The 25948-nt window shown below is 54.7% G+C and overlaps 1 protein-coding gene across 1 annotated transcript; it reads left to right on the forward strand.

The window, feature by feature from the left end:
• Positions 1 to 1668: 1668 nt before the first annotated feature.
• SEMA7A (semaphorin 7A (JohnMiltonHagen blood group)) lies at positions 1669 to 25646 on the forward strand (the record flags this gene model as incomplete). The annotated part of the gene is made up of 14 exons (XM_082005167.1): positions 1669 to 1780; positions 15599 to 15732; positions 16424 to 16474; positions 16748 to 16843; positions 17248 to 17332; positions 18448 to 18558; positions 19859 to 19998; positions 20377 to 20555; positions 20748 to 20856; positions 21505 to 21703; positions 23412 to 23527; positions 24158 to 24309; positions 24810 to 24877; positions 25297 to 25646. The coding sequence occupies 14 exons, from the start codon at positions 1669 to 1671 to the stop codon at positions 25644 to 25646; spliced, it is 1902 nt and encodes a 633-aa protein (XP_081861293.1).
• Positions 25647 to 25948: the final 302 nt, after the last annotated feature.

Consider the following 25948-nt stretch of genomic DNA (forward strand, 5'->3'; position numbering starts at 1 on the left):
AAACATTTCTTTTTCACTCCTGACTGTGTGAAGAGCCGTAATGAGTTAGATGTTCTTCAGGAAGCCTTCTCTGCACAAAAAGTGATAACGGGGTTTTTAGCACCTCTGAGAGCAATGGGGCAGGTAGAGAAATACAGCAGTCTCTGGGGGCGGAATGGGCAGTTATTTCGAGGTGAGCACCAACACAAAATGTTTCAAGACTGGGAATCACCATGTCCAAAAGTGAAAACCCAGAGATGATCTGTATGTTATCATACTGTCATTACCCAAGCAGACATTTGGTTAAAGAGAAAAATGAAACCTCATGTTTAGAGTTGGTGGGGAAATTCCTGTGGGTCCTTAAAATTCACCATTAGCCGGCTCATTAATTTTTTTGCTTCCTTCAAAATGTCCCCCTCTTGCCTTGCCACTGTTCATCTCTTTCAGGAGCAGAGCAGCCCTGTGTCTAGCTTCAGTACCAACTTTAAAGAGCGCAGCTGTGTCTCTCATCCTTGTGAGTTCCCTGTGGGGCTCTCCTATTCTGGTCACGTCCGACCTCACTTTCCTTGCACGTAATGCCCTGCTCTTCTCATTAACAAAGCTCACAGCTCTTCACAAAGACAGTCAGCCCTTCCTGGCCTCCCGGTGGGGAATGGCGAGGATGGGGAGGTTTGGCAAAGCAAAGTGACTTTCCAGAGGTTGTGCCACAGCCCTGTGAGTGGGTGTGCTCAGCATCCCGGCTGTTTGGGGAATATTAGCATCACAAAATTTAGGGCAGGGTCTTAGGGAAGGGAGTATTTCTTCACCCCGGCTTCAAGTGGATTTTTCCGCTTGCACTCGGAGATGTCATTCGCTCTCACGCTCGCACCACGATCTGACTTTAGCTGGTCTGGCGAGGGGGTGTGTGACACAGGGTAAGGGACACAGCTGAGTCGTCATTTGGCTCGCAGTCTTCCTCACTTGAATGACAAATGACTTTGGGCAGTGTTTTATTTTTGCTAGGAGTGACCCCTTTGCTATTATCTAATCGTAGCACTAGCAGGAAGAGGGCTGGCAGATGAGATATTCTGCAGCCTCTCTGCATCCTGATGGGAGGGTGAGGAACAGCTCCCGAACAGAAGACTTGCTGCCTCGATATCCGAGCATGGCTTTCTGGCCTCGACACTTTCCTCTATTTAAGCAACTTGGAGTGGCAATCCTTTGTTATTGGTCTCAGCACCCTTCGTCTGCTGTTGCTTCTTGTGCATTCTTACACGTTTTCATTCTTATTTCATTCGTATCAACCTTAATATTCCTCTTGCAAGTCTCTGAGTTGATTGCGAGGCTTGGGCTAGCTGCAGCTTTTCTGAAGAGCCTGGAGGTGAACAAAGCCATCAGACTCCTACCTTCCCCTTAGAGAAGGAGGAGTGGGGGGAAGAAAAAACGAGAAAAGGACCAAAAGCCCCAGCAAAGCCTGCAGGTATAAACTGCTGAAGATCGGCTCAGAACTGCTGAAGGTTTAGAGCCAACTAAATGAAAAGAGTCACTTCAGATCTTTTTTTATGAGGTTGCTTCCGAGGAAGTTAAAGGCAGTCCCGCCCTCTGTTTCAGTCATTGGCTGTCCTAGATGCTGCCGACTCTTTTGTATGAGGCAAGCGTGCAGCTGCGAGCCTCACAAGCTCATGATCTCTGCTCGCTGAATAAGTAGAAATGGGCAGGAGGTCGCCCGTTGCCCTCTTCGTGGCCCTGTGGGCTAGCCAGCTGGGCATGTGGGCAGCGGGGCGCTCCAAGGTGAACCCCAGGATCATCACAGCTCCGCAAGGTAAGTCCCGGGCTGCGGTCGGCTGCAACCTTGAGATGCGGCAGTGTCTGCAGCCTGACAGCTACTCCCTGTGCCGTGTATTTTCTGCCCACGTCGTGTCTTTTGGGAAGAGTTGGTCTTTTTTTTCTCTTTTTGTCTTTTCGGGGAGGCTTTTAGCTCATTTTAATGAGAGCCAAAATGCCTGTGATCTCAGGAAGGGGCTTCTGGCTTGATTGCTTTTAAGTCAATTTTTAGATCCCTTTTCCTGCCAAGTCCTCGCCCTTATATATTCTAAAAACATTTTCCTACAAGCTAGGTGTATTAAAGGCTGTCGAAAAGCCCTGAAACAGACTCAGTAACCATTTCCTCTAACTCGCAGGGAGAAATGGAGAAGTACATTTGCATAATATAGTTAATTTTCTTATTTATCGGGTGTACTTACCCTCTTAGCTGCAAATGAGTTCTGTGAGTAAATATTTGCAGAAGATCTCTGTTCTCTGAGAAAATATATGCGTCTGAAATGGCACGCAAGGACTTAGAATCAGATCTGATCTTAGCAGAAACTGAACAAAGAAATGTTTTCAAGGAGCAAGCTTAGAGCACAGTTGAAAAGAGCAGACTAACGTTTACTGGCTTTATCACGCGTTTTCCAAGCTTTTTGATTATACCCTCCAGGGAGGCTTTAACAAAAGACCCCGTCTTGTCCCTGGCGATTCTGGTGTTTGGCTGAGCCGCGGATCTCGCGCTGCTCTGCAGTACAACAGCTCCTCTGTGTTTCCTATTCGCCGACAACTTCAGAGGACACGAATTTCCCGTGGTTTGTTCTGCGCCATCTGTTATTCTTCTGCCGTTATTTATTATGTCCTCCTCCTCTTCCTCCTCCAGGCCCATCGCTGCCTGCGGATGAAGGGCCAGGAGCAGAGGGAAGGGCGGTGGGTGTGTGGCTCAGAGGTGGCCTCTGCCTGCTGTGTCGGTGGCACAAAGAGGAGAGACGCCGGCAGGGAGGGCAGCGAAAGGTTGTTCCTAATATTGACTCATTTGTTTTATCTGCGGGCAAACGAGGCGGCTCAGAAAAGAGGAGCTGGGCAGAAGGCACGGAGCCCGAGACTGATCAGAGGATGAGGGTCACGTATTTCTCCATAGACATTTCCCCTGTGCTGCTTAGGAAAGTGAGGGGAAAAGTTGAATTGCAGGGGTCTGGTGTGGCTGGAAATGCCTGTGGCAGAGTAAAACTGTGCTGAGGGGAAAGAGAGGGCTCAGGCAGTTGATTTCCACCTGTCTTTGGGCTGTGCTTGGCATGTATATGCAGTAGGGTCATTTGGCCTTTCGCTGCCTCTGTGTTAGGGTGCCTTTCCCAGCACTGAACACGGTGAGGGTCTGTCACTGACAAATGCCAAAGGCAATTAGTGTTACGACACTTCCCTGCACAGGGATCAGCTTGTGCTTATCTATTTCTGGGTTGGGTTTTTTTTTTTTGAGAGCTTAGCTGGGACACAGGCCAAGGGATTTCAGTCAGGGAGGTACCAGAGGTAGCCATGTGGCACACCCGTTAAGAGTTGCTCGTGTCCTATTTAAGAGATTGTATTTTGCTTGGCGTAACCTCTGCCCTTTAGGAAGTGGGTCTGTGGGTGAGGAGGAGGGTGAAGAAATGGGACAAGGGTGGCAGGGAGCCGTCTTTAACTTCCCCAGTGCTCCAGGCAGAGCAAAAGGCAAGCGCAGCATCTTTGGTAAAACCTGCAGGTCGGCACACTGCTGCCGTTCGCAGCCAGGGATAGAGGCTCGTCCCTCCCCGCGGGGGTGACAGTGTCGTGGGGCTCGGTTTGCGGCTCGAGCCCTGGCCCTGGAGGCTGGGAGCGGGATGGAGCCGCGCAGGAGCGCGGGACGTTTGCATGGGTTTCGTGCCGGGGCTGGGCTTGGTGTGCTGTGTTTGCCATGGTGCAGCACTGGCCTCAGCCCTGGACTCTGCAGGAGCTCACAGCTCTTCACATAATTAAATTTCTTACACGCCACAGCCCCTCGTTAGCGCAGGTATGGAAGCCTCAGCAAAGACACCTAGAGATGTTACAGCCCTGGGGGCAAAGGGAGATATTCCTGGTGCTGGGCAAAGCTGCAGCGGCCTTTGCCATCTCTCAGCCTTGCTCCCCTCACCAACCAGCACCCCGCCAGACCCGGGGAGAGAGCCCTGACCTCGCAGCGGGCAGCCTGAACGACTCTGCTGTTTCACCCCATGGTCCCTCATTGTCCGGTTTTGTAGCAAGAAATAGGTGAGGGGACGTTGCGAGCTGGGAGGAACATGTAGCTGGGTTTAGGTGGCAACATCCCGAGCTCAGGTCTGAAGACAAAGAAACCAAGTTGTCCTGTCTCGGTGCTTGGAACTGCCTGGGTTTAAGTAATTTCGCAGTCGTGGGGACCTGGGCTTGCGGCAGCGGGCGGCTGGAGCGCGGCGCTCTGCGGGTCTGCCCCTCTGGGAGCGCAGCGTGTCTAAAGCCAGCCCTGAGGCCTCGGCCGCAGCTGCTGCTCTGCCTTCATTTTGCCTCCCTGATGCCGCAGCGCAGGAGGGGGTGAGGAAGGGGCATGCTTTTCCCCAACATCGGCCCCCTTTCAATTCGTGCGCGGGAGCGTTTGCCACCGAAGGCAAGGTGAGGGAGCCCCGGAGCCCGCCCAGCAGCTGGCACAGGTGGCCATGGCCAGTTCTTGGGTCCGGCTGGGTAAGCGGTTATTTGAGAGCACGTCTGACTCTGCAGGATTTCTTCCTCTTAGGGGAAGGACACTCGGAGCACAGGGCTGAGGTTGGCTCCAGACCACTGGTCATATCTAGAGTGCTTAAGATCCTTTTTACTGACAAGGACTTTGCCCCTCTTCGCCTTTGCAGCCAACCCAGCGCAGCGATGGGTCAGAGTCTCTTCTGGCTGTTACGCTCCCCAGTGTGCTGATGAAGGAAGACTGTAAATGGCAAGTTTCCTATCTGTTGAGATTTGCAGAGTAGGAGTGAGTTCAGCCTTAGCGGCCTGGGCTGGTGCAGAAGCAAGTGCTTCAACCTTGCGCGCTGTGTTCTTGCTTATCCACCCTTTTATTTCTACCCTCCCACTGCCTCTGTGTATTTTTTTTCTAACTAACCACTGACCAGCTGGGCTTTGCTTTGAAAAAGGTGCATTCACATCTCACACTGAGCTTTGGCTTGTCAGTACAGATATTGTGTTTACTCTTCTGATCCATCTGCAGAGACGGAGACCGCAGTGTCCCGAGGCGGGGCAGAGCTGTCCGGGTGACAGAGCGGGCAGATACAGCCCCTCTGTACGGAGCAGGCGGGTGGCATCCCAGGCTGGCTGTCTCATGGCCCGTAAGTCACTGAGCATCAGGAGAGCAGAGGAGTGCAGTGGGGACAACGAGGAGCCTGAGGGCTGGGTCAGGCTCCTGGGGCCTTTGGTGCAGAACAGGAATAGTTTTTAGCTACTGCCGTGGTTAAGATTGTCTGGTCCTTGTTTACTCGCGTGTGCGTAGATTTGAGACAAACTCTCAGCCCTTCTCTGGTTGCCTGCTGCATTTACACCTTGGGGTAGGATGGGGTCTGACCACTTAATTTTTCCCTTCTCTCTCATTAACAGATGAGGCTGGAAGCTGCTGGGAACGGGTTCTGAGCTGGTGCATAGTTCACAGGAGATAAGCAGGTCCCACAGAGAAAAAGAGATATTATATACTTGACCTTTGGCTGCTTTGACTGGATAAACTGGCTCTAGCCTACTCTGGGTCATGGTGGGGGAGTGGAAATGGCAGTTCCTGGAAATTGCCCATGCTGCCTGTAGCAGCTCCTGGGCTTTGCCAAGCTCAGCTGCCTCTCCTTGCCATGGAAGGACTGTAGCAGCAAGCACCTCTGAGCGCTGCAAGAGCTCTTGTAGGCGCTCTTTGTGCGCAACGGTGCAGCGTTCAGCTAGCAAAGGAAGAGGAGAGCTGATCAGGGATGAGGCCAAACTCGTACTGATTGGGAGTGGTGGCAAAATGGGAGATCGTGGTGCTAGCAACCAGCTTTTACTCAGTGACAGTGGCACTGCTTTCTCAGGCGCCACGGTCCCCACGGGTGTGAAACGTCTTTGTAGGACAATTTTACGTGAAGCTCTCAGAGCATCAACATTTCCAGGAGAAAGCTTCTCACTTTCCCAGCAACGCTATTTTCTGCAGACGGCTCGTTTTCACAGGGTGGGTGATGCTGTTCTCATAAAAATGTTGGTTGAAAATATTTTTTGCTCTGCGCAGATTGAAAAAGAAAAACAAACCAAACAAACCAAGCGAGTGAATCACAACCACCTCCTGTCGCAAGAGTGTGGCACAAAAACAGGCATGGGTGCGCTAATAGAAGTTGTGGTGGCTGCACTGAAATGCTCAGGGCTGGGAAAGAGAGCCAAATGCAAATTGCTGACCCGCTGCCCAGCTCTGTGCCAGTCCTTGGGCTGATTTGGGGTCAGAATTGCAGAAAATTGGCCTGGGAAGGTTTTTTTCTGTAGTTGTAGTCCCTCTCCGTGCTTGAAAGCAGGACAAACTAAATCTAAGCCCGAGTACTTGAGCGCAACTTAAATCAAAGCAGTGAGTACAAGATGCTTTTTAAAGAAGCTTGTATCCAGAAAAAGGGCTGGTAGGTGAGTTGGAAGGAGGAAATGGCCTGTTTTGCAGCCAGCTCTCTCCTGTTGAGCTACATCCTATGGTGTGCGGCTATTCCTGGTTGCTCCAAGAATAGGACTTGTTCCTCCTGTTGGGCACTCTCTTCTCTTCCACCCCAGCTCCGCCTGGTGTAGTAGGCTGTGTCTAACTGCGTCCGGTGTGACAGAAATGCTGTAAGAGTGCCACGGGAGCGGGACACAGAAGCATCTCCCACCATCTCTACTGATTTCAGAGCAGCTTAAGGCTGGAGGAACAGGCTTTGTATAATAAACTTAATATTGCCCTTAATGACAGCTCTGGTTCTCCTAGTGCTATAAATATCCAGTCCCCATTTTGAACCCTGTTGACTGTTGTCAGCATCCTCCTGTGGCAACGACTCCACATCTAATTACCCACTTGGGTTAAATTATTCTTCTTTATCAGGCATGGACTGGGAGGGAGAGGGTGTTGTAACTTTAAGGAGCTGTAGGAGTTTCCTTGGGGAATGCAGGGATAGTCCTAGCCAGACACCTGCCCTCAGGCTGCTCACAGCAACTGTGGCCGTGGGTTTGCTCATATCTCGGATAACGCAAGATTCGGAAAGTCTGATCTGAGCGTCTGGTTTCAAATGACCGACTGTAACGCGGCGGTTTGGTTTTCCAAGTCTGAGTAATGTGGTGCTGCAGCCAAAGATGGACACGAGAAGAATGGATATCGTGTTTTCTGGCCGGTGGGGGTCAAGCAGGCAGAAAGGGGATGCTAGGAAAGGCTGCATGGCCTTCCCCAGCACAAACCCACAAGGCTACAGGGCTGAGACCTAGCTGATATTCATCACAGGGGTGGGAAGCCTACAGCAGTGGGTAGGAGGGCTACAAAGAGCATGACAGGGCCCTTCCCAATTTAGCGAGAAAGTCTCCTTGCTGCGTGCATCCTCTCATCTGTTTTCTGTAGGGACCTGAAGCTTCATCCTTGCTCCGAAGCCACAGATCTCTCTTCCCACCTTTAAACCTCTGCAGAGGCTGGAGGCTCCACGGAGGGCTGCAGGGGTCCCCTCACCCTGCGTCCACCTCCTGGCTGGCCTCCCCTGGGCTGGGAGAAGAGGGCACGTGCTTGAGAAGGGTTTCTCAGCTGCCCTGCCCTAACCAGCGGCAGGGAGGTAGGAGATGGCTGCCAATTAAGCTAAAAGGTAAAGCGGCTGTTTTGCTGGCGGATGGTCATAGAAGTGCTCGGGGCAATTTTTATTCTGGAAGGCTTTTTAAGATAAATCATTCTCTGGAAACTGATCTTCCTAGGAGGAGGGGCAGCCATGCTCTCCAGATAGCAGCTCTCCTGCTAAAAGCATCCTTTTGTTGTTCTGCTGTTGTTCCAGTGACCGTATAATAAAATACTATAACCACAGGCCAAAGTTCCCCAGCTTCCAGCAGGAACACGGCACAGCTCGGGACTGTCATTACGGAGAACGGCTTTTGGAAAGTAACAAAACCTGGCTCTAAATTTAGCACCTGCAATCTGTGGGGTGCAGCCGGCGTCCGGGCTTTGGGGCTGGTAGGGAAAAACGTACCTGCTCCTAGCTGCGTGTGAAATCAAAGGCTCTGGACTCATTTTGCAGTGGCACAGGCTTCAGTGCTGCATAGTTTGGGGGGGGGGGGGGGGGGGAAGTGAGCAGCGGATATCAGTAACGTGTTAGCCTGCATAGAAAACGCTGCCATGCTTGTTATGTAGTCATTTTGTGTTTGAAAAAAGGAGAGACCCATCTTTCCTGGAGCACAAAGCCCTCTGGTTTGAGCCTTCAGAGGGTAAAGCGGAGCCCTGCAGCGCTGCCTGCGCTCACGAAGCCCTGCCTGATGGCAGAGGCTTTGAAGTCGAGGCTTGTTCCTTCCCGGCTGCAGGTTAGGGCTCTTTTTTGTTCCTTGCTGAGTGGGTGTACGGGACCGCTGCTGGCTCTGGCTCGGGTTGGAGGCCCCTCACAAAGGGGATATAGGCTGCATAGCTCTCAGAAGAGCTTTTGAGCAGGCGTGCCCATGCCCAGCAGCTGGGTTACCAAACTGAAAGGTTTTATTTCTCTTTCTTCCTGCCCGAGCTCACCCCTACGCTGAATACTGCTGCCAAGATGCTCTGGAGCTTCCCAGAAATAGAGTGGAAATCATTAATGCACCAGAATATTTGCCTTCTGTAGTGTAACTCTAAAAAAGCCTATTTGTCTAGTTAAGAGTGTACTCTGCGAGCTTGAGCCTTTCCTCTGTGCTAGTGTAGCCCTCCCGGGCATTTGGATTGCACACAGGCTGAGAGCTATTGTAGGATATATCCCTGGTAATGCGGGCTGAATTGTTTCCTCCGCTCCGGAGCGTTTTGCTGTTGATGGCAGGGATCTCTCGAGGGCAGCAGAAAGCAGCCGCACGAGCACCCCGCGATTGCAGGGTCCTCAGGAGTGGTTGGGGAAGAAGCCAAAGGAAAGGCGAGCAGCGTTGGACGGTGGCAGCTGGGAATGTGGCTTGGCCGAGGGTGGAAAAGTCCCGCTGAGGAGAGGATGTGGATGTTCCTGATGTATCCATGGCCTTGCTTTTTCCTTTGGAGGGGTGCTTAGAGGGAGTCGGAAGCAGTCGGGGAGGGGTGTGAGAAAAGATAGCGTGAGGTTTCTTGGCAGATGACTAAATACTGCTTGTCTCCAAACTGTCTTGGGGGAGAGAGAGGATGAGAAATGCCAAACAGATTAAACCTGTCACTCCGACTTGCTGAGAACTTAAAATAAGAAAGAGGAGTGAAATGTGTAAGGCAATCGGGTCTAGGTTTAAGTAACGTGGGCTTCCCAGCTGCATGTTTCCCCTCCGTGCTTTCACACCTCTTTCTTCTGGGTTTCCCACAAGTGCATGAACCACTTAGCAAGGGTTCAGGGCTCCATGTTCTCCCTGACTCTCCCCAACCTCCTGTGGGTTGCCTGTGCTGCCCGGTGCTGGGCTCACTGGTTCTCCACATGAAGGACGATGGTCACGGACGGAAAAGGCAAAGGAGAGCAGCACACAGCCCTCGCTCCCAGTTCTGCCATTTTGGGAACCAAACCGCAATGTTTCCTGCGGGATGGAGGGCATGGGAAAATTACGGTCAGGGCTTTTAGCTGCCCTGGGCTGATGAGAAAGCACTTTGCCTTTGCTGGGAAACCATTTTCCTTACTCTGTCCTTTCTGGGCACGCACATGCTCTTGGGGTGCCTCTGTGGGAGCATCTGGCTAAAGCAAAGGCAGCTGCCCTGACCTCAGCGTTGCTGCCCTACCTGGCCAGTGCCCTTCCCTTCCCCAACGGGAGAGGCTGTATCGGTTATGAAATATGTAGGAGATGACTGATGCCTGCAATAGGGCTTGTTTGATCTGTTTTCCAGACCCTGCCCTTGGACTCTTGTGGTGGGCACGAGCTGGGGGTCTCCCCGTGGCAGGCACTTGCGGGGTCCCTAGAGAGCACGCAGGGCTTTAAGGAGCAGGAAACACGTGTGTCTGTGTCTAGTCCTGCTTCAGCAAGAGACATTTTTAGCACTCTTTCTGGTCACCTGGTTTCCACTGCTGTTCCCCAATGCCTTTTGCTGCATGGTGCAATAATGCTGCAGAGGAGTTTTTGGGGGTCCCTGCAAGCATCCTGAAAAAGATGAGGGGGGAGAGGGGAGGCAGGGAGGGGAAGGTGAGCAGGACAAACCTCTTCTGAGATGTGCCAGGCACCAGGCTGATGGGCCTCATGGCCATGCTCCCAGTCTGCTACACTGTGCCAAGTTGAATAGGTAAGGGACAGGGAGGGAGTGAAAGGGGGACGAGGGTGGTATTTGGCCCTGGGAGGGCTCTGGAGGAAGCTCTTGGATGTCTGAGGTAGAAGTCTACAGGGGATGGGGCTGTATTGGTTCTGCTCTTTTTATTTTACTTTGAGAAATGTCTGATGTTGGAGCACAGGTTGAACCAAAATGGCGCCGGGCTGCCACGCACACCGGGCGACGTTCCCTGTGGGGTGATTCTTCAGCCTTTCTGTGCCTCTGCTTCCCCGGTGCCAAGAGGTGGCTGTAAGGATCCTGGCTCCCAGGGGCGCAGCTAAATCCCTTGGCAGTGTGCTGGTAGCATAAGCTGGTGAGAGGAGGGAGTTTTTTTGTGAGCAGTGAGAAGGAAGTGGTTTCCCACACTATATTGCCTTTTCACCCCTTTCTCAGAAACCCCTCCTGCAAAAGCATATCATTTTCCGTGAGGCGTGTTGGCCGGTGGCGTGTTGGAGACCTTGCAACTCACAATTACTCCGTGACAGGTCAGAGCAACCTCCCCAGAGTGTCCTTCCTGGGTCGTTTCAGCTAGAGACAAATTGTTCCTATAAAAAAAAGTCTTGTTTGCAAGATCGGGCGGGTCCCGGAAGCCTGTCGGACTGCTCAAGGCATCCATCCCTTGGGACTTCCTCCTTCCAAAATGTCTCAACTTAGGGATTTATAGATCATCTTAAAAAAAAAAAAAAAAAAAAATTAAAATGCACCTTGTCTCTTTGCTGGGGAGGCAGACTTGCATGGCTCTTGGATGGGAGCAGCGTGGCTCACTCCAGTCCTCCCCCAGCCTGGGGGAATAGTGAAACTGGAACCGCACTGCGGAGCGATGCCAGGGCTGGCACTGGGAGTCCTGACCCCAACGTGAGTCACTCAGGCAGCAGACCTGAACCTCATTCCTAGCCCGTAAAGGAAAGCAGTCGATGTACCGGTGCTGGGCTGCTTGTCGTGCATCCTGCCTGCGCCGGGGGAAGCGGGAGTGGAAGACGGATCCATGTCATCGCATCGAGACGGTTCCCAAAAGCGGGCTGATGTGCAGGAGCCCAGAGAGCACAGTCAGCCCTGACTCATGGCCGGGCCCATGTTGCTGGGAGATGAGGGCTCCTGGCACGGATGCCGGGGACAAGACCCGGGGACCTCCCCCTGCATTGCCAGCCCTTGAGTCAGCATCGAGAAGGCAGCACTTCCATCTACCCTCAGAGCCAATCCCAGTCGGATTGCAGCAGAGACATGCTGCTATCAAGGTCATCATCCATTCAGTCTATTTAAAAAGGAAGGAAGAAATAAAACCTGGGAAATGAGAAATTGTTTGGAGAAGGAGGGGGATCCAGGAAAGGGTCCAAGCAGGGCTGTGATTCAGGCAGGAGCGTGCTCGCTCTCAGAGCCGCAGGCAGCAGAGCAGGTGGCAGTGCCATCGGCGTCGTGCTGGGGAGGATATGTGACGGTGACGACTGACGCTGTTATAACGTGTTACAGCGAGAAGAATTCCCGGGGCTGTTGGGTGGATCACCTGGGTGTTGGGGAGCGGGGCAGCGCCGGCGACTTGGCTGCGTTCACTGCGGTGACGAACTTCGGTGCTGCACCAGTTTAAATCCCATTTTGCCATCTGGCGGGTGGCCCAGCCCTGTGTCCTCCTTGTACTTTATTTCAGTTTCTTATTTTAAAATGCTGGTGCCAGAGCAGATTCAAACCAGCACCTCCATTTTAGGGAGATGTAGTCTTCCCCCAGCATCAGTGAATCGCAGACCCATGAAGACTTGCCCGCTACCGGTGCTGGGAGCCGTGCAAGCCGGTGACTAAGCTGAGTGTCTGGGATGCCGGAGCCAGCTGCCAGAGCGGGGAACGGAGGAGTGTGGAGGGGAGACGGGCTGCCGTAGCTGACTCAGCCCTCCAGCCGGGATGAGGGCTGGGTTGTTGAGTTTGCCTGCGATGAGGCAGTACGCCCACACTGCTGCTCTCGTTGGACGTCTGTTCTGGAGGCGGGGGGCATGCTCCTCCTCTGCACAAAGCTCTGGGATGCTCTGGGAGCCCGACCTTGCCGTGGTGCTGGGGAGGGCTAGGATCTGCCCAGGTTCTCGGTGCCTTTCTGAAGGGGCTCCTGGATCTAAAGGGGGTGTCATTAAAGCTGGATTTGCCCAAGCCACGGCTAGGGAGGCAGACCAGTTTCACCCTGTCAGATGGGAAGCAGGACTGCTCTGTTATGGGTGTTGCTCTGTGTGTTTAGGATGGGCCTCCCTGCCCTCATCTCATCCAGAGCATCTCCCTCTTCATTTCCCTCCTCCTCCATTACCTCACCCTGCAGGCATCCTTCTGAGATGTACCGGGCTCCCTCCTTCTCCCTCATTTAATATTTTTCTTCTTCAGTCTGGTGTGGTACTCTCTATCTAGCCTGCAAAGCACAAAGCTGCTCTTTCTCCTATTCATTCCTCCGGACCGGGGTTAGCATTTCAATTGACAATTGTGCCATTGATTTGCATGCTGGCGGTGGGGTTTGCAGTAAATGCCAGGCGAAGGGATGCGGCGGGGTTAGCGAGGTTCTGGAAATGAGCCCTGTGTTTCTTCTGAAGCCCTGGACTCAGTTTTTGGAGGGAGAATGGCAGCAGGGTCATGCCTTCCCCCTTCCAGGGGGGTGAGCCTTTCTTTGCGGTGTCAAAAGCAGCCTTGGACTTGCTAGGAGAGGCATGTCCCCTTCTTAGGGGACATAGTGTTGGCCATTAGATGCCCTCTGCCTCCTCATCCCCGGCTCTTGAAGCCATTCATACCCCAGGCTCCAGGGGTATGAATGGCTTCAAGAATGATATGAATTGGCAACCCCCCCAAATCCTGCCGGATGAGAAGCAGAGGCAAAGGGAATCAAACTGCTTGCCTAAGCTGAGCCGTTTAAGGCAGAGCAGGGGCTAAAAGCCAGCTTTGCAGGTCAGCTGGAGGGCTGATGTGGAGGCAGAGGGACCCCGGCACCCGCTCGCGGAAACACCTTTAGAAGGCTCCCTTCCAGATCAGGTTAAATCAGCGCTGGAGCCACAAACACGGTTCTGGGCCCTGGCTAGCAGCGCTGTTTACCCTCAGCTTAGTGATTCAGTGCAGTCCCCGGGGAGCAGTAGGATAAATAATATGTTGGCGCCAACGAGATTATTGTTTTAGGTTGGTTTGTTTCTGGCTGGTTGCAGAGAAGTGTGTCCTTGCAAGTTGGCCCGGCTCTCGGAGCTGAGCTTAAGAAAGAGGCAGTGTTACGGGAAAGCCTCGAAATGAAACCGAAGGTAACAGGACCACATGGGGCTGAAGTGTGCAAAAGAGTGAAGTGGAGGAAGAGGAGTGGGGAATGGCTGCAGGTGTGTGTGTTCCAGCAGCAAGTTTAGGGGCCAGGCTGGAGATTTGAAAACAAGAGCAAAATTTGACCAGACCTGCTTGCAGCATGTTGGTGATGGGTTGTGCTGGATGGAGAAGAAGGGCTTTAGGGGCTCTTGTGTATGTAGGATTAGTCCTCTCCTCCCCGGCATGCTTAGGCTGAGCCTGTGGCTGGTGAGATGCCTGGGCTAGCTGGCATGCCTGTCTGGCATCCCGCTTGTAGGGCCGCTTAGGCAAATGAGTTGCGCAGTCACTCCGAAAAGACTCGATGCCAGCTCCTCCAGCAGGCAAAGCACATGCTCAGGAGTTTCTCCGAGTCCTTGGACAGAGAAGAGGTGGTAAGGCTGGGGAGGGGACAGGGAGCCACAGGGACATCCCAGCGATGCGAAAGTTTTGCTGGCTGTGTGCTGTTTAACCCCGCAGGGATTAGAGACCCCGAGGAGGTGCAACCAGCGTAGTGAAGTGGAGGGAAAAAAGCCACAAATCAAGCAGGCTTTCAGCAGCCCCGGTGACCTCTAATAAGTCTTTTTTTACTTTGGGCTCTGCGGAGCCTTGGCGGGACCACTCTGCGGCATGCTCCAAGCAGAGGGGGAGTGCTGGGCTGTGCAAAGATTGTCCTTTGCCTGTCCTGCCAAGTGCCCCTATAAATAGAGAGGGACACGTGCCACTGATTAATTGCCTGTCTGTGCAGGCAGCCAGCTCCCGAGGCAGACGCAGCCTTTGTTTGTCTGCTGGGAGCAGCAGCACTTGCCAGGAGAGAGGTCCCCTCTCCTTTGGAAAAGGAAAAAGAGGGAGAGGTGAAAATGGAGTGCCTTGTCACGGTAAGCAAAGGTCAGTCCTGATCGGAGACTCGGAGGAGCGATCCCTCTCATGTCGTTGCTGCAAACTACGGTAGGGGACAGGGTAGCCGACGGCAGCGCACGTGTGCCGCCGCGGAGCAGGGCCCCAGCATGGCTGCTCAAAGCTGCCCAGAGGTGGCTGCACCATCCCAGAGGGGATGCAGGACCAGCAGACCCCGCTGAGCGACAGCAAAAGCCTCAGGGGGGGAGGCTGACGACGGTGCTGTGGTGCAGGGCCAGTCTCCCACACCTGGGCCGGCAACGCAGAAGGGAAGAGAGGATCTTTTTTGGAAAGAGGAGCTGGAAAAGCCAGAAGGTGAAAGAGGAAGGAAAGAGGGGAGGACAGGCAGTTCTTCCTCCCAGCTGGGCCTGGAAAGCTTCCCATCTGCTGCAACCTGTTGTGACACGGGTCCTAGGTCTTGCAGCTCGCTCCTTGTTCACATTTGGGACGTGGAACCCACGAGCTGTGGCTTTATGTGCACCCTTCCCCTGTCACATGTGGGCTTTGGCCTGGGGGGGCTCCAAACCCTGCCTATCCCTCCTGGCCCTTGGAGGGAGGATGCTGACAGTGCAGCTGGAGGCTGGTGGGGAGAGGTGTGATGCTGGGCTGTGCCTGGTGGGAGATGATCTACCCCGTGGGCACGGGGAGGCTGACCCCCAGCTGCAAGGCAGCGCAGCAGCCCCTCTCCCATTCAGCTGGATAACAAGTCATAGCTCCAGTGAAGTGTGTCCAAGGTCTCAAAGCAGGGCACAAAAAGCTGTGGCCATGTCAGATGCAAGAGGGTTCAGGAGCCAAATCTACAAGGGAGTTGCCCGGAGCGGTTATCAGAGGATGGCCAGAGAGCAGGAGGGAGCCCTTCATCCCAAAACTGGAAGGCAGCGCTCACTCAGCTGTTACAGAGCCAGTCCTAAGTCACTGTGAGCTTCTGCTCTCCCACAAGAGTTCCTGCAGCAAGGTTTCCCTTCCTCTTCCTCCTATTCCTCCATCACCAGCCCTGCAGGGGCCAGGCGGGGCCGCTCCATTGTGCAGCTCTCCTGTCCCCTGGGGCCAAGGGGACAATAGCTCAGCTCTGAGCCTGGGAGCTGCCTTTCCCTGCCTGCCTGGTGCTGGGCCAGCCACCCCAGAGGGCCCCTGGCCCCGTGTCCTTGTTTTTCTCATCACCCGCACCGAGGACCCAGAAAGCGAGCTGATCAGCCTGCGCTGGCTGCGGGTGCCCTGACTTGTGTCTCCTCCGTGTTTTTGCAGGTGTGAAAGAGTATGCCTTTCCCAGGAGTGAGAAGTACCCGGTCTTCTACCATAAAGAAAACAGCTCAGCCGTCTATGTCGGAGGAGAGGGAAAGCTTTATTACTACGACTTTGCAACCTATGAGAACTACACAGTAAGGATGCTCTGCTAACAAGTTTGGCTCCAGAGCCCTATAGGGAGGGAGGAACTTTCTGGCGAGGGACTCCTCCTTTAGTGTGAGAAGGGATGCTCAGACTCATGTCACTGGGGAGAAGCTACGTTCCCATCCCTTTCCATTGTTGGAACCCAGGCTGCTTTTCCTCCAAAGCAGGAAATTCTGGATCAGCTGGGCATTGAGTTCATACAGCAGGAAAGCCCCCCCAGTCAGCTTTCTCATGACCCCTTCTTGTCCTTCTCAGACAAGCTGGTTGCTGAAGTTTGGGCCCAGATGCTTCCCTCCTCGTTCCCAGGAACAGTATGGTTCGTGTGTCCCAACCCTCGGACACCACTGCCCGCTATTGAACACCCACTCCCCACAACGACAGACCCTCTCCCGAAATCCTTTGGAGAGCAGCCCAGGCTGGCTGCCAGTTACGTCTGCCACTTCGGCCCTGCATCCCCACTTCTCCCCATCACCTTGAGGGCCTCAGAGGTCCGGACCAGCCTTCCCAAGGGCTGAGGTGGGGAAAAGGGCTGCGTTGCGGTGTTTACTGACCTTCTCGCTGACGTTCTTGCTTTGGTTCTTGTGAAGAGACTGACGAGTGTGTAGTGCATGGGGCTGAGCCCGTGTCAGTTGGCTTTTAGAGGGAAGGATTTGAAGCATATCTCTTTCTCGTTTACCCTAGGAAGACTTCCCAGTGAAAAATGAGGGACAGTGCGTGATGCCTGGGAGTTCGGTAGGTTCTACCCGTGGTGGAACAGCTGGATGGGTGAGGGTTGGGGAAGGAGCCGTATATGCTCCTCATGTGTGCTCTCCCTGGGTGAAGAGCTCCAGTGCCTGTGGAGCAGCAGGTCGGATGAGACGATACCAGTTTTCTCCTCTGGTTTTAAGACCTGTGAAAAAGCTAGGAAGCCATATAGCGTTGCGCTTGGTAGTGCTGTGGGCTTAGAGCTGTGGGGCTGTGCTCCGCTGTTCGCAGCTGCTCACGTTCCTCTTCTTTCTCTTGCAGGAGGACAATAAAAATTACCTCACGTTAGTGGAGAAGTATGGAGATGGGATATTAGTGTGTGGGACCGGTGCCTGCGCTCCTACCTGCTGGAACTTGGTATGCTGTGGTGGCCACCTGTGATGGGACCAGAGCAAAACGCTTGCTGTTTTGTTTCACCCTCTCTCCACCTGTCAAATGGTGCCCTGATCCCCCATCCTTCTCAGAGTGCTCTGAAATGCCCAAATGCCAGCTCCCTCGAGGAGCTTACCATGACAGCATGGGACAGCCTGCCTGAGCAGAGGTCCGCACGTGCCACCTCTGGGCTCCATTGTCATAGCCCCTGTCTCCTCACCTCCTGCCTGCAGCAGTGGCTCTGCCTGGCCCACGTCCTTCCCTCGTTTGGGCTGTGTGCCAGCCAAGGAGAGCTGCTTTCCTCCTGCCCTGGGGGTGGATGTGGGCCCCTGGCTCCCCTGCCTTCTCTGAGCTGATCACACTTAGGGACCATTTCTGTCCTTCCCCAGACGCAGAAGAAGGAGAGCGCTTCATGGGATGGGAGAGGTATCGCTCCTTTCACCCCCGACTCAAATACCCTCGTCGTCGTCGATGGTAAGTCTGACTGCTCACGTATTTGCAGTTGTAGTGCTGTGCAGGAAGGCTGGGCTCTCTGTAACAAAAAGAGGCGCACGGAGGCTGCTCTGAGGGTTCTGTCTGCTCTAGTTGGCCATCGGCCTTTAGCGCTTCTGGCTTTTGCCTCATCGAAATGCACATCCATCTAGGACAGAGCGTGGCACAATGTTGTTTATTGCCGTCCAGGGCACGGGGGTTGAGTCCCTGTGTGGGAGGGTAGAGTGCAATGGAAACAGCAGGGAAGGAGGGTCCTGCAGTAACTCCACTGCTCTGAACCTGGTGGAGGGAGAGGTGGGGATTCCTTCCAGAGGCAGAGCAAGAATTTGTCTCTGCCACATCTTGAATCTTCTTAGAGCAGTGATCGTGCCCCTGTACTCGGCACTGGTGAGGCCGCACCTTGAATCCTGTGTTCAGTGTTGGGCCCCTCACTACAAGAAGGACGTTGAGGTGCTGGAGCGTGTCCAGAGAAGGGCAACGGAGCTGGTGAGGGGTCTGGAGCACAAGTCCGATGGGGAGCGGCCGAGGGAACTGGGGGTGTTCAGGCTGGAGAAGAGGAGGCTGAGGGGAGCCCTCATCACTCTCTACAACTACCTGAAAGGGGGTTGTGGCAACGAGGGTGTTGATCTCTTCTCCCAAGTAACCAGCGACAGGACGAGAGGAAATGGCCTCAAATTGCGCCAGGGGAGGTTTAGATTGGGTATTAGGAACAATTTCTTCACCGAGAGGGTGGTCAGCCATTGGAACAGGCTGCCCAGGGAGGTGGTGGAGTCGCCACTTCTGGAAGCGTTCAAAAAACGTGTGGATGTGGCACTTCAGGATGTGGTTTAGGGGACATGGTGCTGTTGGGTTAATGGTTGGACTTGATGATCTTAAAGGTCCTTTCCAACCTTAGTGATTCTGTGGAGGAAAAGGACTGGGGGAGTCTTGCCAGGCCTGCTCAGTCCTAGGCAGTGAGGACTGGGTTTTTTAACCTGTATCCACCATCTCTATGAGTCCATGTGCCCAGAGAGTTCTGGGTTCTTTGTTTTCTTCTCACAAACCTTCTGCCCTCTCTGGAAACAGCCCGCTGCAAATGAAGCTTCCTTATCCTACAGGTCACGACATCTACTCCACCATCAAGAAGAGCCAGCAGAATGGCAAGATACCCCGTTTCCGTCGGGTGAGAGGGGGTGGAGAGCTCTACACAAGCGACACGGTCATGCAGAGTGAGTACGGGCGAGATCCTGAAGGCGTGGGACCCACTGGGTAGATAAACTGGACTCTTTGTCAGTCCACAACTGTGGGCCATGCTGAATACACAGCACAACTTGGAGGGGTATGTCCTCTCTGCCCAGCTGGGGTGTAGCTCCAGAGCTTCTTGCTTGGGTTCGGTCACCCCTAGAGCTGTGGAGAGAGCTGCTCTGGTCCACATCCACAGTGCCAGTGAGGAGGGACCCCGCGGCTCCCTCCAGCTCTCTTGCTGCCAGCTGGGGGAATTTCACCTCTTTGCTTCTGGGACAAAACAACTGACGAGTGAGTTCCTCTTGCCCAGGGTGAGGAGATGGGGAAATGGAGAGAAACGGGTGGCAAGTCCCCTGTCAGATGCTGGAAGGAAATATGGTTGTGTAAAGGTGCCCGTCAGCTGCCGTGCGGTGGTGGAAACAGGAAGAACAACTTCCACTCCGGGCAGTGACTCTCTCGAAATCCCCAGCCAGGGTGAGAGCTTGAGGCGGGAACACGTTGTGCATGGGACAAGGTGGGGAATAGAGAGAAGGGACCCTCCTCAACTTGCGTGAGCTTATTACAGTGCCTCCCCAGTGACACTGGGGAGCGGGAGGTTACTGAACCCCTGGCCAAAGACAAAAATCAAATCAAAATGACACCAGGGCAAAACAGGACTTGTGCATGCAGGGCAATGGAGGGGGCAGCCCAGGCACCAGCAAACCAACCTGACAGACCCAGAGCTGTGAGGCTGATCCCGTGCTTATGCAGAGCTCCCTGCCATGGGGACACCGACTAACGATGCTGAGAGGGACCCTGCCGCTGCTGGGGATGCCCTTTGTGGCAGCGGTGTATTAATAAGAAGAGCATCATTGGGTTTTCCACACGAAACACAAACAACCGTGCGGCTTGTTCCCCCCGAGGGAGCCTTCCTGTATCATTATAGCTTCCCTGTGCAAGAAGGCAGAATGGGTTTCCTGTGCTGCTAAGCAGCTGAGGCTTCACCGGGCTCCGAGGACTTGGCTTTCAAGGGAACGGATGCGCGGAGTTGGGCAGGAGGGAGAGGAAGGGGAACCCACTGGGAAGGTGGCACGTGAAAAGCAATTGTGATGCACAAGTCAGGTGTAGAGGATGGGCTGGGATCCGTCCTTTGCCTGGAGCACAGGCAGTGTTTGCATTTCCTCATCTTGTCTGGGGGTGAGTGGTTAGCTGCAGAGCACGCTGGTGTGGTCTCCACGGGTGGCTTTTCAGCTTAAACGTGTGTGTTCAGGCCAAGGTTTTCTGATGGCTCACTTCCCTTTTCAGACCCTCAGTTTGTCAAAGCCACCACATTAAGGCACGAAGAGCCTCACCAGGACAAGATTTACTACTTCTTTCGTGAAGACAATCCAGACAAGAGTCCCGAGGCCCCTAGAAACATCTCCCGAGTGGCCCAGCTGTGTAAGGTACCACAGGAACCATGTATAGTGGGGAGGCAAGAGTGTTACAGGGGTGGCAAATGGATGGGCCAGCTCACCTGGTGTTATCAGCACATGAGTTCACCCCTGTGGCTCAATTCTCTCCTCTGCCACGGAGTTTGTGTGGGGTATGGCCGTGTCCTTTGGCCTTCCCATCTTCTGGCTCCCGTCTTGCCTGTAGGGAGAAAAAGCCCTCTTCTGTCTCACTGGGATGGTAGAGATTGTTGCAGTGACCAGCGTCAAATATACCTCCAAAGCATCCCCCAATTATCCACCCAAGACGCTGGACGGGGGGGGGGGGGGGGGCGGGGGCGCTTTGTTTTCTTCTCTGCCAAACCCTGACTCCTTGTTTTCCCTCTCCCCCAGGAGGATAAAGGGGGAACCAGTTCGCTCTCCGCTTCCAAGTGGACCACCTTCCTGAAAGCCAGCTTGATTTGTGTCGACCCGGTCACCAAGGGCAACTTCAACTGGTTGCAAGATGTCTTCTTTGTCCCTGCGAGTAACTGGCGGCACTCCAAAGTCTACGGGCTTTTCACAAATACGTGGTGAGGGCCTTTGTGTCCTGTCCCATGGGCCAGATCCTTTCTTTCAGCCCTTTGGTGTCTCTGGCAGGCACGTGGGTGGGAAATGGCCAGATTGGACAGGGTCAGCGAAGGCACGATGCACACAGCCGTGTCCCAGCCGTAAGGATGATGGCCAATGTCTCCCTGACCCTCTCTTCGTCTTGTTGCCTGCAGGGGAAGCTCTGCCGTTTGCGTCTATTCCTTTGGGGACATCGACAACGTGTTTCGGACATCCAAACTCAAAGGCTATAACGGTCCCAACCCGGAGATCAAGCCTGGGCAGGTGAGTGAGCGAGAAAAGATGCCCATGTGAAGTGGAGAGGCCTCCCGAGGCCAGGAGAGCTGGTTCCTGCTCTGCCACTGCAGTTGTCGGAGCAGCTGGGGCAGGTGAGGGGGACTGTCCCACCGCTGAGCAGCCAGGTGAGAGCTGGGGCAGCGAGGAAGGCTGTAGGCACCAGAAACAAAAGGAGGCTGGACAAGGTCCAGCACCTCCACAGAAAGGGGAGACGGGTCCTTCTGTGCCTCGGCAAACAGGTCTGTGAGCTCTCGTGTGTGAAGCTGGGGCACAATGTCTTTCTTTGTGTTTGCTAACCCCGCGGGTTTCCCCGAGACAACCCAGCACTGCGGTTACGGGTGCACCACTGAGCTGGCCGCAGACAGTGGGTGGGGGGGAAGCTCCCCTAAGCCTCTGTGGGGGTGACAGGGCCTGAGTCTCCTAAACTGTGACTTCTGCAGGGGAGGTCGCTGGTAGGACCTGGCACGAGCACAGTCACAGCAGCCCCAGGGCTTGTGTTTCCCCCCAGGGCGGGCTTATGCGCCGTGCCTGGGCGTCCTCCTCTGGGCTGAGCCCTGCCTTGCTCTCCTGCCCTCCAGCCTCATCCTCAGGGACTTGTCTGACTCTGACAGTGGCTTTTGTCCCCTCTTGCCGCAGTGCGTTGCCTCTGGACAGCACACCCCGAGCGAGACCTTCAAGATAGCTGACAGCCACCCGGAGGTGGAGGACCGGGTGGAGCCCCTCTCCCCCACCAAGAGCCCCTTATTCCACAACAAGCACCGCTACCAGAAGATCGGGGTGCACGAGGTCTCTGCGGGCGACGGACACCGCTACAACGTGCTTTATCTGGCGACAGGTACTGGGAGCCATTCCCTTTGGAGTTCCCTGGAGTTTGCTTTCCCCTCGAGGGCAGGGAAGATGAGGGAAGCAGACCAGACCCCCAGTGCAGAGCAAAGCAAGGGGCTGTGTTCCCAGCTTGGCATGTGTTTGTCAAGCAGAAAAGAGCTGCCAAGTCCCAGTACGGCTAAATACGTCCAGTGTGGCTGCGTAGGCAAAGACAGGCGGAAAGCAGAATCCCAGCCACATGGGATTTACCCGGTTGGGCTGCTTCAGCCTGTGGTACGTCTCGGGCCAAGTGTTTCCAGGGCAAGGGAGGGGGTAGCACAGCCCTCCCCAGGTGCAGCTTTACACTGTCAAGCAGAAATCCTTTGCGAAGGGACCCACTCCGTCATCTCCTGTCCCTGTTCGCTCTAGTGCAGCGGTGCAGACTTCCTGCGAGGCCAGGGCCTCTGGCTGGAGACGCAGCCAGCTGATCCCGGCAGCCCTGGGGCAGCCGGAGACGCTGTGGGGCTGGGCCAAGGCAATTCGGCTGCAGGCGAACGGGATGGAGGGCAAAAAACGAGCTCAGTCAGGCAGCCTGGGTTCCCATGCAGTGCTGCTACTCCTGCCCAGAAGGTGCAAAGGTCTCTAACCCAGCGCTTCTCTCTCTTGCCTGCCCTCCTCCCCGGGCTCGCTCCTTACAGCTCTGCTCATCCCTTTTTCTGCACTGTGCTGGGATTTGTTCACTGGCACTGGTGGAGGGACTTTCTGGGGCTTTTGTTTCCTAACCTGTGATTAAAAAAAAAAAAAAAAAAAAAAAAAAAGCAGACGGCTCTCAGTAGGTGGCCGGGGTTGGATTAGGGCCCACGCATGCTCGGATTGTTCCTGAAAGCTGAAAGCCTTAGCTGAAACGCAGCTAACGCCTTGCAGAGTCCCGCCGGGGAGCTTGCTCCAAGGTGCCAGGCTTGGCAGGGCAGCTTCCCACCCTCGCTGGGGTGGGTGTGGAGGCAAGGGCCAGCACCCTGGGGGGGTCCTAAATCCCCGCCTGACCTGGGGTCACATCTTTCACCTCCCCCTGGTTGATGGTGGAGAAGGGAGCTACTATTTGGGGAGACCATGCGAGTACTAAAAGAGAGTAAACAATGAGGATTCCTGAGCCCTGTTCCCTCAGGATCTGTCTTTCCACCCCTCCACCAAACTGACTCATTTTCTTAAATCACCAGTTTGGAGTCATTTAACTGGGGAGGGGAGTCAGTTTAATTAGAAAAACGGACAGGCAAAAACCCAAGTCTCAGCCTCAGGCGAGCGGCGAGATGAGGCTCACGCAAGAACAGGCCGGGGATCAAAGCAGAGCGGAGCTTGAGAGCGGTTGGTTTTTCTTGCTGAGGCCATTGTGCCTGATCAAAGCAGGCACAGCCAGGTCCTGAAGCGCGGTGGGAAATGGGTTCCTCGTGTCTCTTGGCTGGGAGGGTGACAAGGCTCTGCTGTGGAAACACTGCTGTCTGGGGGATGCTTTCCTAGCAGAGCAAGCAAGCTCCGTCTGAGAAAGGTCCTGTCCTCTCTGGGTGGCTGGTTTCAGGAATCCAGTCAAGCCTGGCTTTGTGGAGCGGGTATTGCCTGCCACAGCGAGGGCTGGAGGCAGAGCTGGTTCTCTGCCTGGCTTCCCCACCTCTGCCTGAAGCCCCTCTGCCTTGCCTTCCTGCTCTCAGCACGCTTTATCAGGGCTCTCCCCTCTTTCTTTCTAGACAAGGGATCCATCCACAAGGTCGTGGAGCTGCCGGACGGGGTGCAGAACATCATGGAGCTCCAGGTCTTCCCAAAGAAGGACCCGATCCAGTCCATGATCCTGGACCACACGAGGGTGGGTCCCTGCCTGCTGCGTAGGAAAGAACAGCGGGTCGGGCTGTAGCTTTAAAAACAGGGAGCAGGGGAGGCAGGGACAGATGGCTTAATGACGGCCCCTGGATCTGCAAGTAGCTGCTGGGTGGGTTTGTGCAGGGTGTCCCGCAGCGTGCTTTGCTAAATCCTAACAGCTGGGCTGATGTCCTCGGTCCTGGGTAACTCTGTGTTTTCAGTGGGCAACGGAGCTTTTCGGACACCTCCTCCCCTCTGGAGGCGAGGGAAGAACTAGACTGTTTGCTCCCTGGGCCAAATCCCAGCACGGTGCGCTCTCCTCCTGCAGTTTCCCTCTCGTTGTCCACCTCTGCTGGCAGAAGAGCTGTCAGACAGCTCTGGTGCTCCATCCAGGAGGTGACAACCCTGCTGTCACTGATGGAGCAAACTTATTTATGGGCAGGGCTGGTGGGGGAAGGATAGCTGCTTCCCCTCCCGTGATAGGGATGTTTGACAGCATTGCCTGGTGACCTACCAGCCCCGCTGGTGAAATCCACCCCAGTATCCCAGTGAAGCTGCAGGAGACGTGCTAGAGGCTCGTAAGGCGGCACTGGGACACGGTGCCAAGATGATCGGCCCCTCTGCTTCCCTCCTGCAGGCGATGCTGTACATCGGCTCAACGAATAAAGTCATGGAGATACCCATGGACATGTGCAGGGTGTATCGCAACAACTGTGACAGCTGCTTGCTGGCGAGGGACCCGTACTGCGGGTGGTTCAACGGGAGCTGTCAGTCGGTGTATCTAAACCGGTACGTGGTGCCTTCAGCTGGTCGCTTTCCTGTGAGAAATACCCAGACCCTGAGTATTTCCCCTTCCTGGCCAGGCTCACACATGGTTTTGAGGCCATTCTCCCATCACAGAGGGAGAGACGAGCCCATCGTGTCCAGGCAGTAACAGCGCAGATGCCTGTGCTGTCCCCAAAACCTGTGCCTCTGCAGGGATCTGTCCCTCCCGCAGCACCCCTGCTCTGGGGAGAGCAGAGGTCGATGGGTTTCGAGCACCTAGCCCCTCTTCTGCTGTTAGAAACGTGATGCTGTTTAAAGCAGTTGATCGCGGTGAGCTGCTGGGTCTCATGTTTTTCATCCACCAACCTCCTGAGTGGAGGTGCGCGGTGTGGGTTTTTTTCCCAGGTAATAGCAGATGTTTAAACTTTCTTCCTTATCTGATGCACCACATCTTGTATGGGCGGTTCCTTTCCTAGCCCTCAAGCGCTGCTTCCCTGACGTTGATGCTTGTTCCCACCTTTTAGGGAGGTACATCAGAACCTGAACCTGGACCCGTGGCGAGGAAAGTGCCAAAAGGGGGATATTAAGGAAGGTACGTAAAGATTTTGAGCTGCAGGCCATTTATCTGGGGGGCGTTTGGGATAGGGTGACCGATTCTCAGGTCTTTGTACGGGCCATGCCACGTGTTGCAACTCGTTGCTGGGGAACTGGGAATGACCGTGCTGAGACCAAGACACCAAGCAAGTCTTAGCGTGGAGTTAATCGCTAGAGAATGTATTTCTGAGCTGGGTGAGGGGGCTCAAACTCTGTGTTGGCTGATGTCCAGGGAGAAGAGTCCCATGGACTTCGGCCAGCTGTGGGTCAGGCCCACAACCACCCTGTTGTCGTTAAACGGCTGTGTAAACGGTGTCCCCGTCGACCCAACTGTTCTTCCCTTGTGGAAGGACTTGTGGGGGAATCCGTGGTTCCTGGAGATGCCTGTCTCATCCTCCACTTCTCAATCTCTTCCAGCAGATGACTTTCAGAACATCACAGTCGTCCCTTTCTCCCGCTACTACCTCAACTGCCCCATCGAGTCTCACTATGCCACCTACAACTGGTACCACAACAACAGCCTCATCAAGACCTGCAACACCACCCACCCCCAGCAGGACTGCTTCCACTTCATCCAGAACGTGAGCCACATTCACTACGGCCACTATGTCTGCATCTCGGAGGAGGACGGCTTCAAGCAAGCTCTGGTGAAGGAGCGCCTGGTGAACCAGCTCAGGTTCATGTCCCAGAAGGGCCAGGCCACCATGACGCTTGGCTCTTGGCTGCAGCTGCTCCTGATGGTGGTGTTGGTGGAGCTCTTCCACTGAACATGACAGGACTGTGTTCCCACCATCCTGGCTGCTGCCGCTCTTCCTGCACTTGCTGTCCGCTCCTGAGGCGAGATCCCCATTCTCTTAGTCACTCCTTGGACATTAATCTTTGACTGTCCCACAAGGGGTCCTGGGCAGCAACCCCTCCATCTGTGGCCTTGGTGGCAGAGTCATGACGAGGAAGATGCAACTGCAGGGCCAGACGGAGCAGGGTTTGGGGACAGGGAGGGAAGGGGTGTACCCTAAGACGCGGGGGACGTTCGCCCAGCAGCGCGAAGGGAGTGGTGTCAGCCGCTCCT

The sequence above is a fragment of the Phaethon aethereus genome (genome assembly GCF_964289735.1).
Source record: "Phaethon aethereus genome assembly, chromosome: 12".
Lineage (NCBI taxonomy): Eukaryota > Metazoa > Chordata > Aves > Phaethontiformes > Phaethontidae > Phaethon > Phaethon aethereus.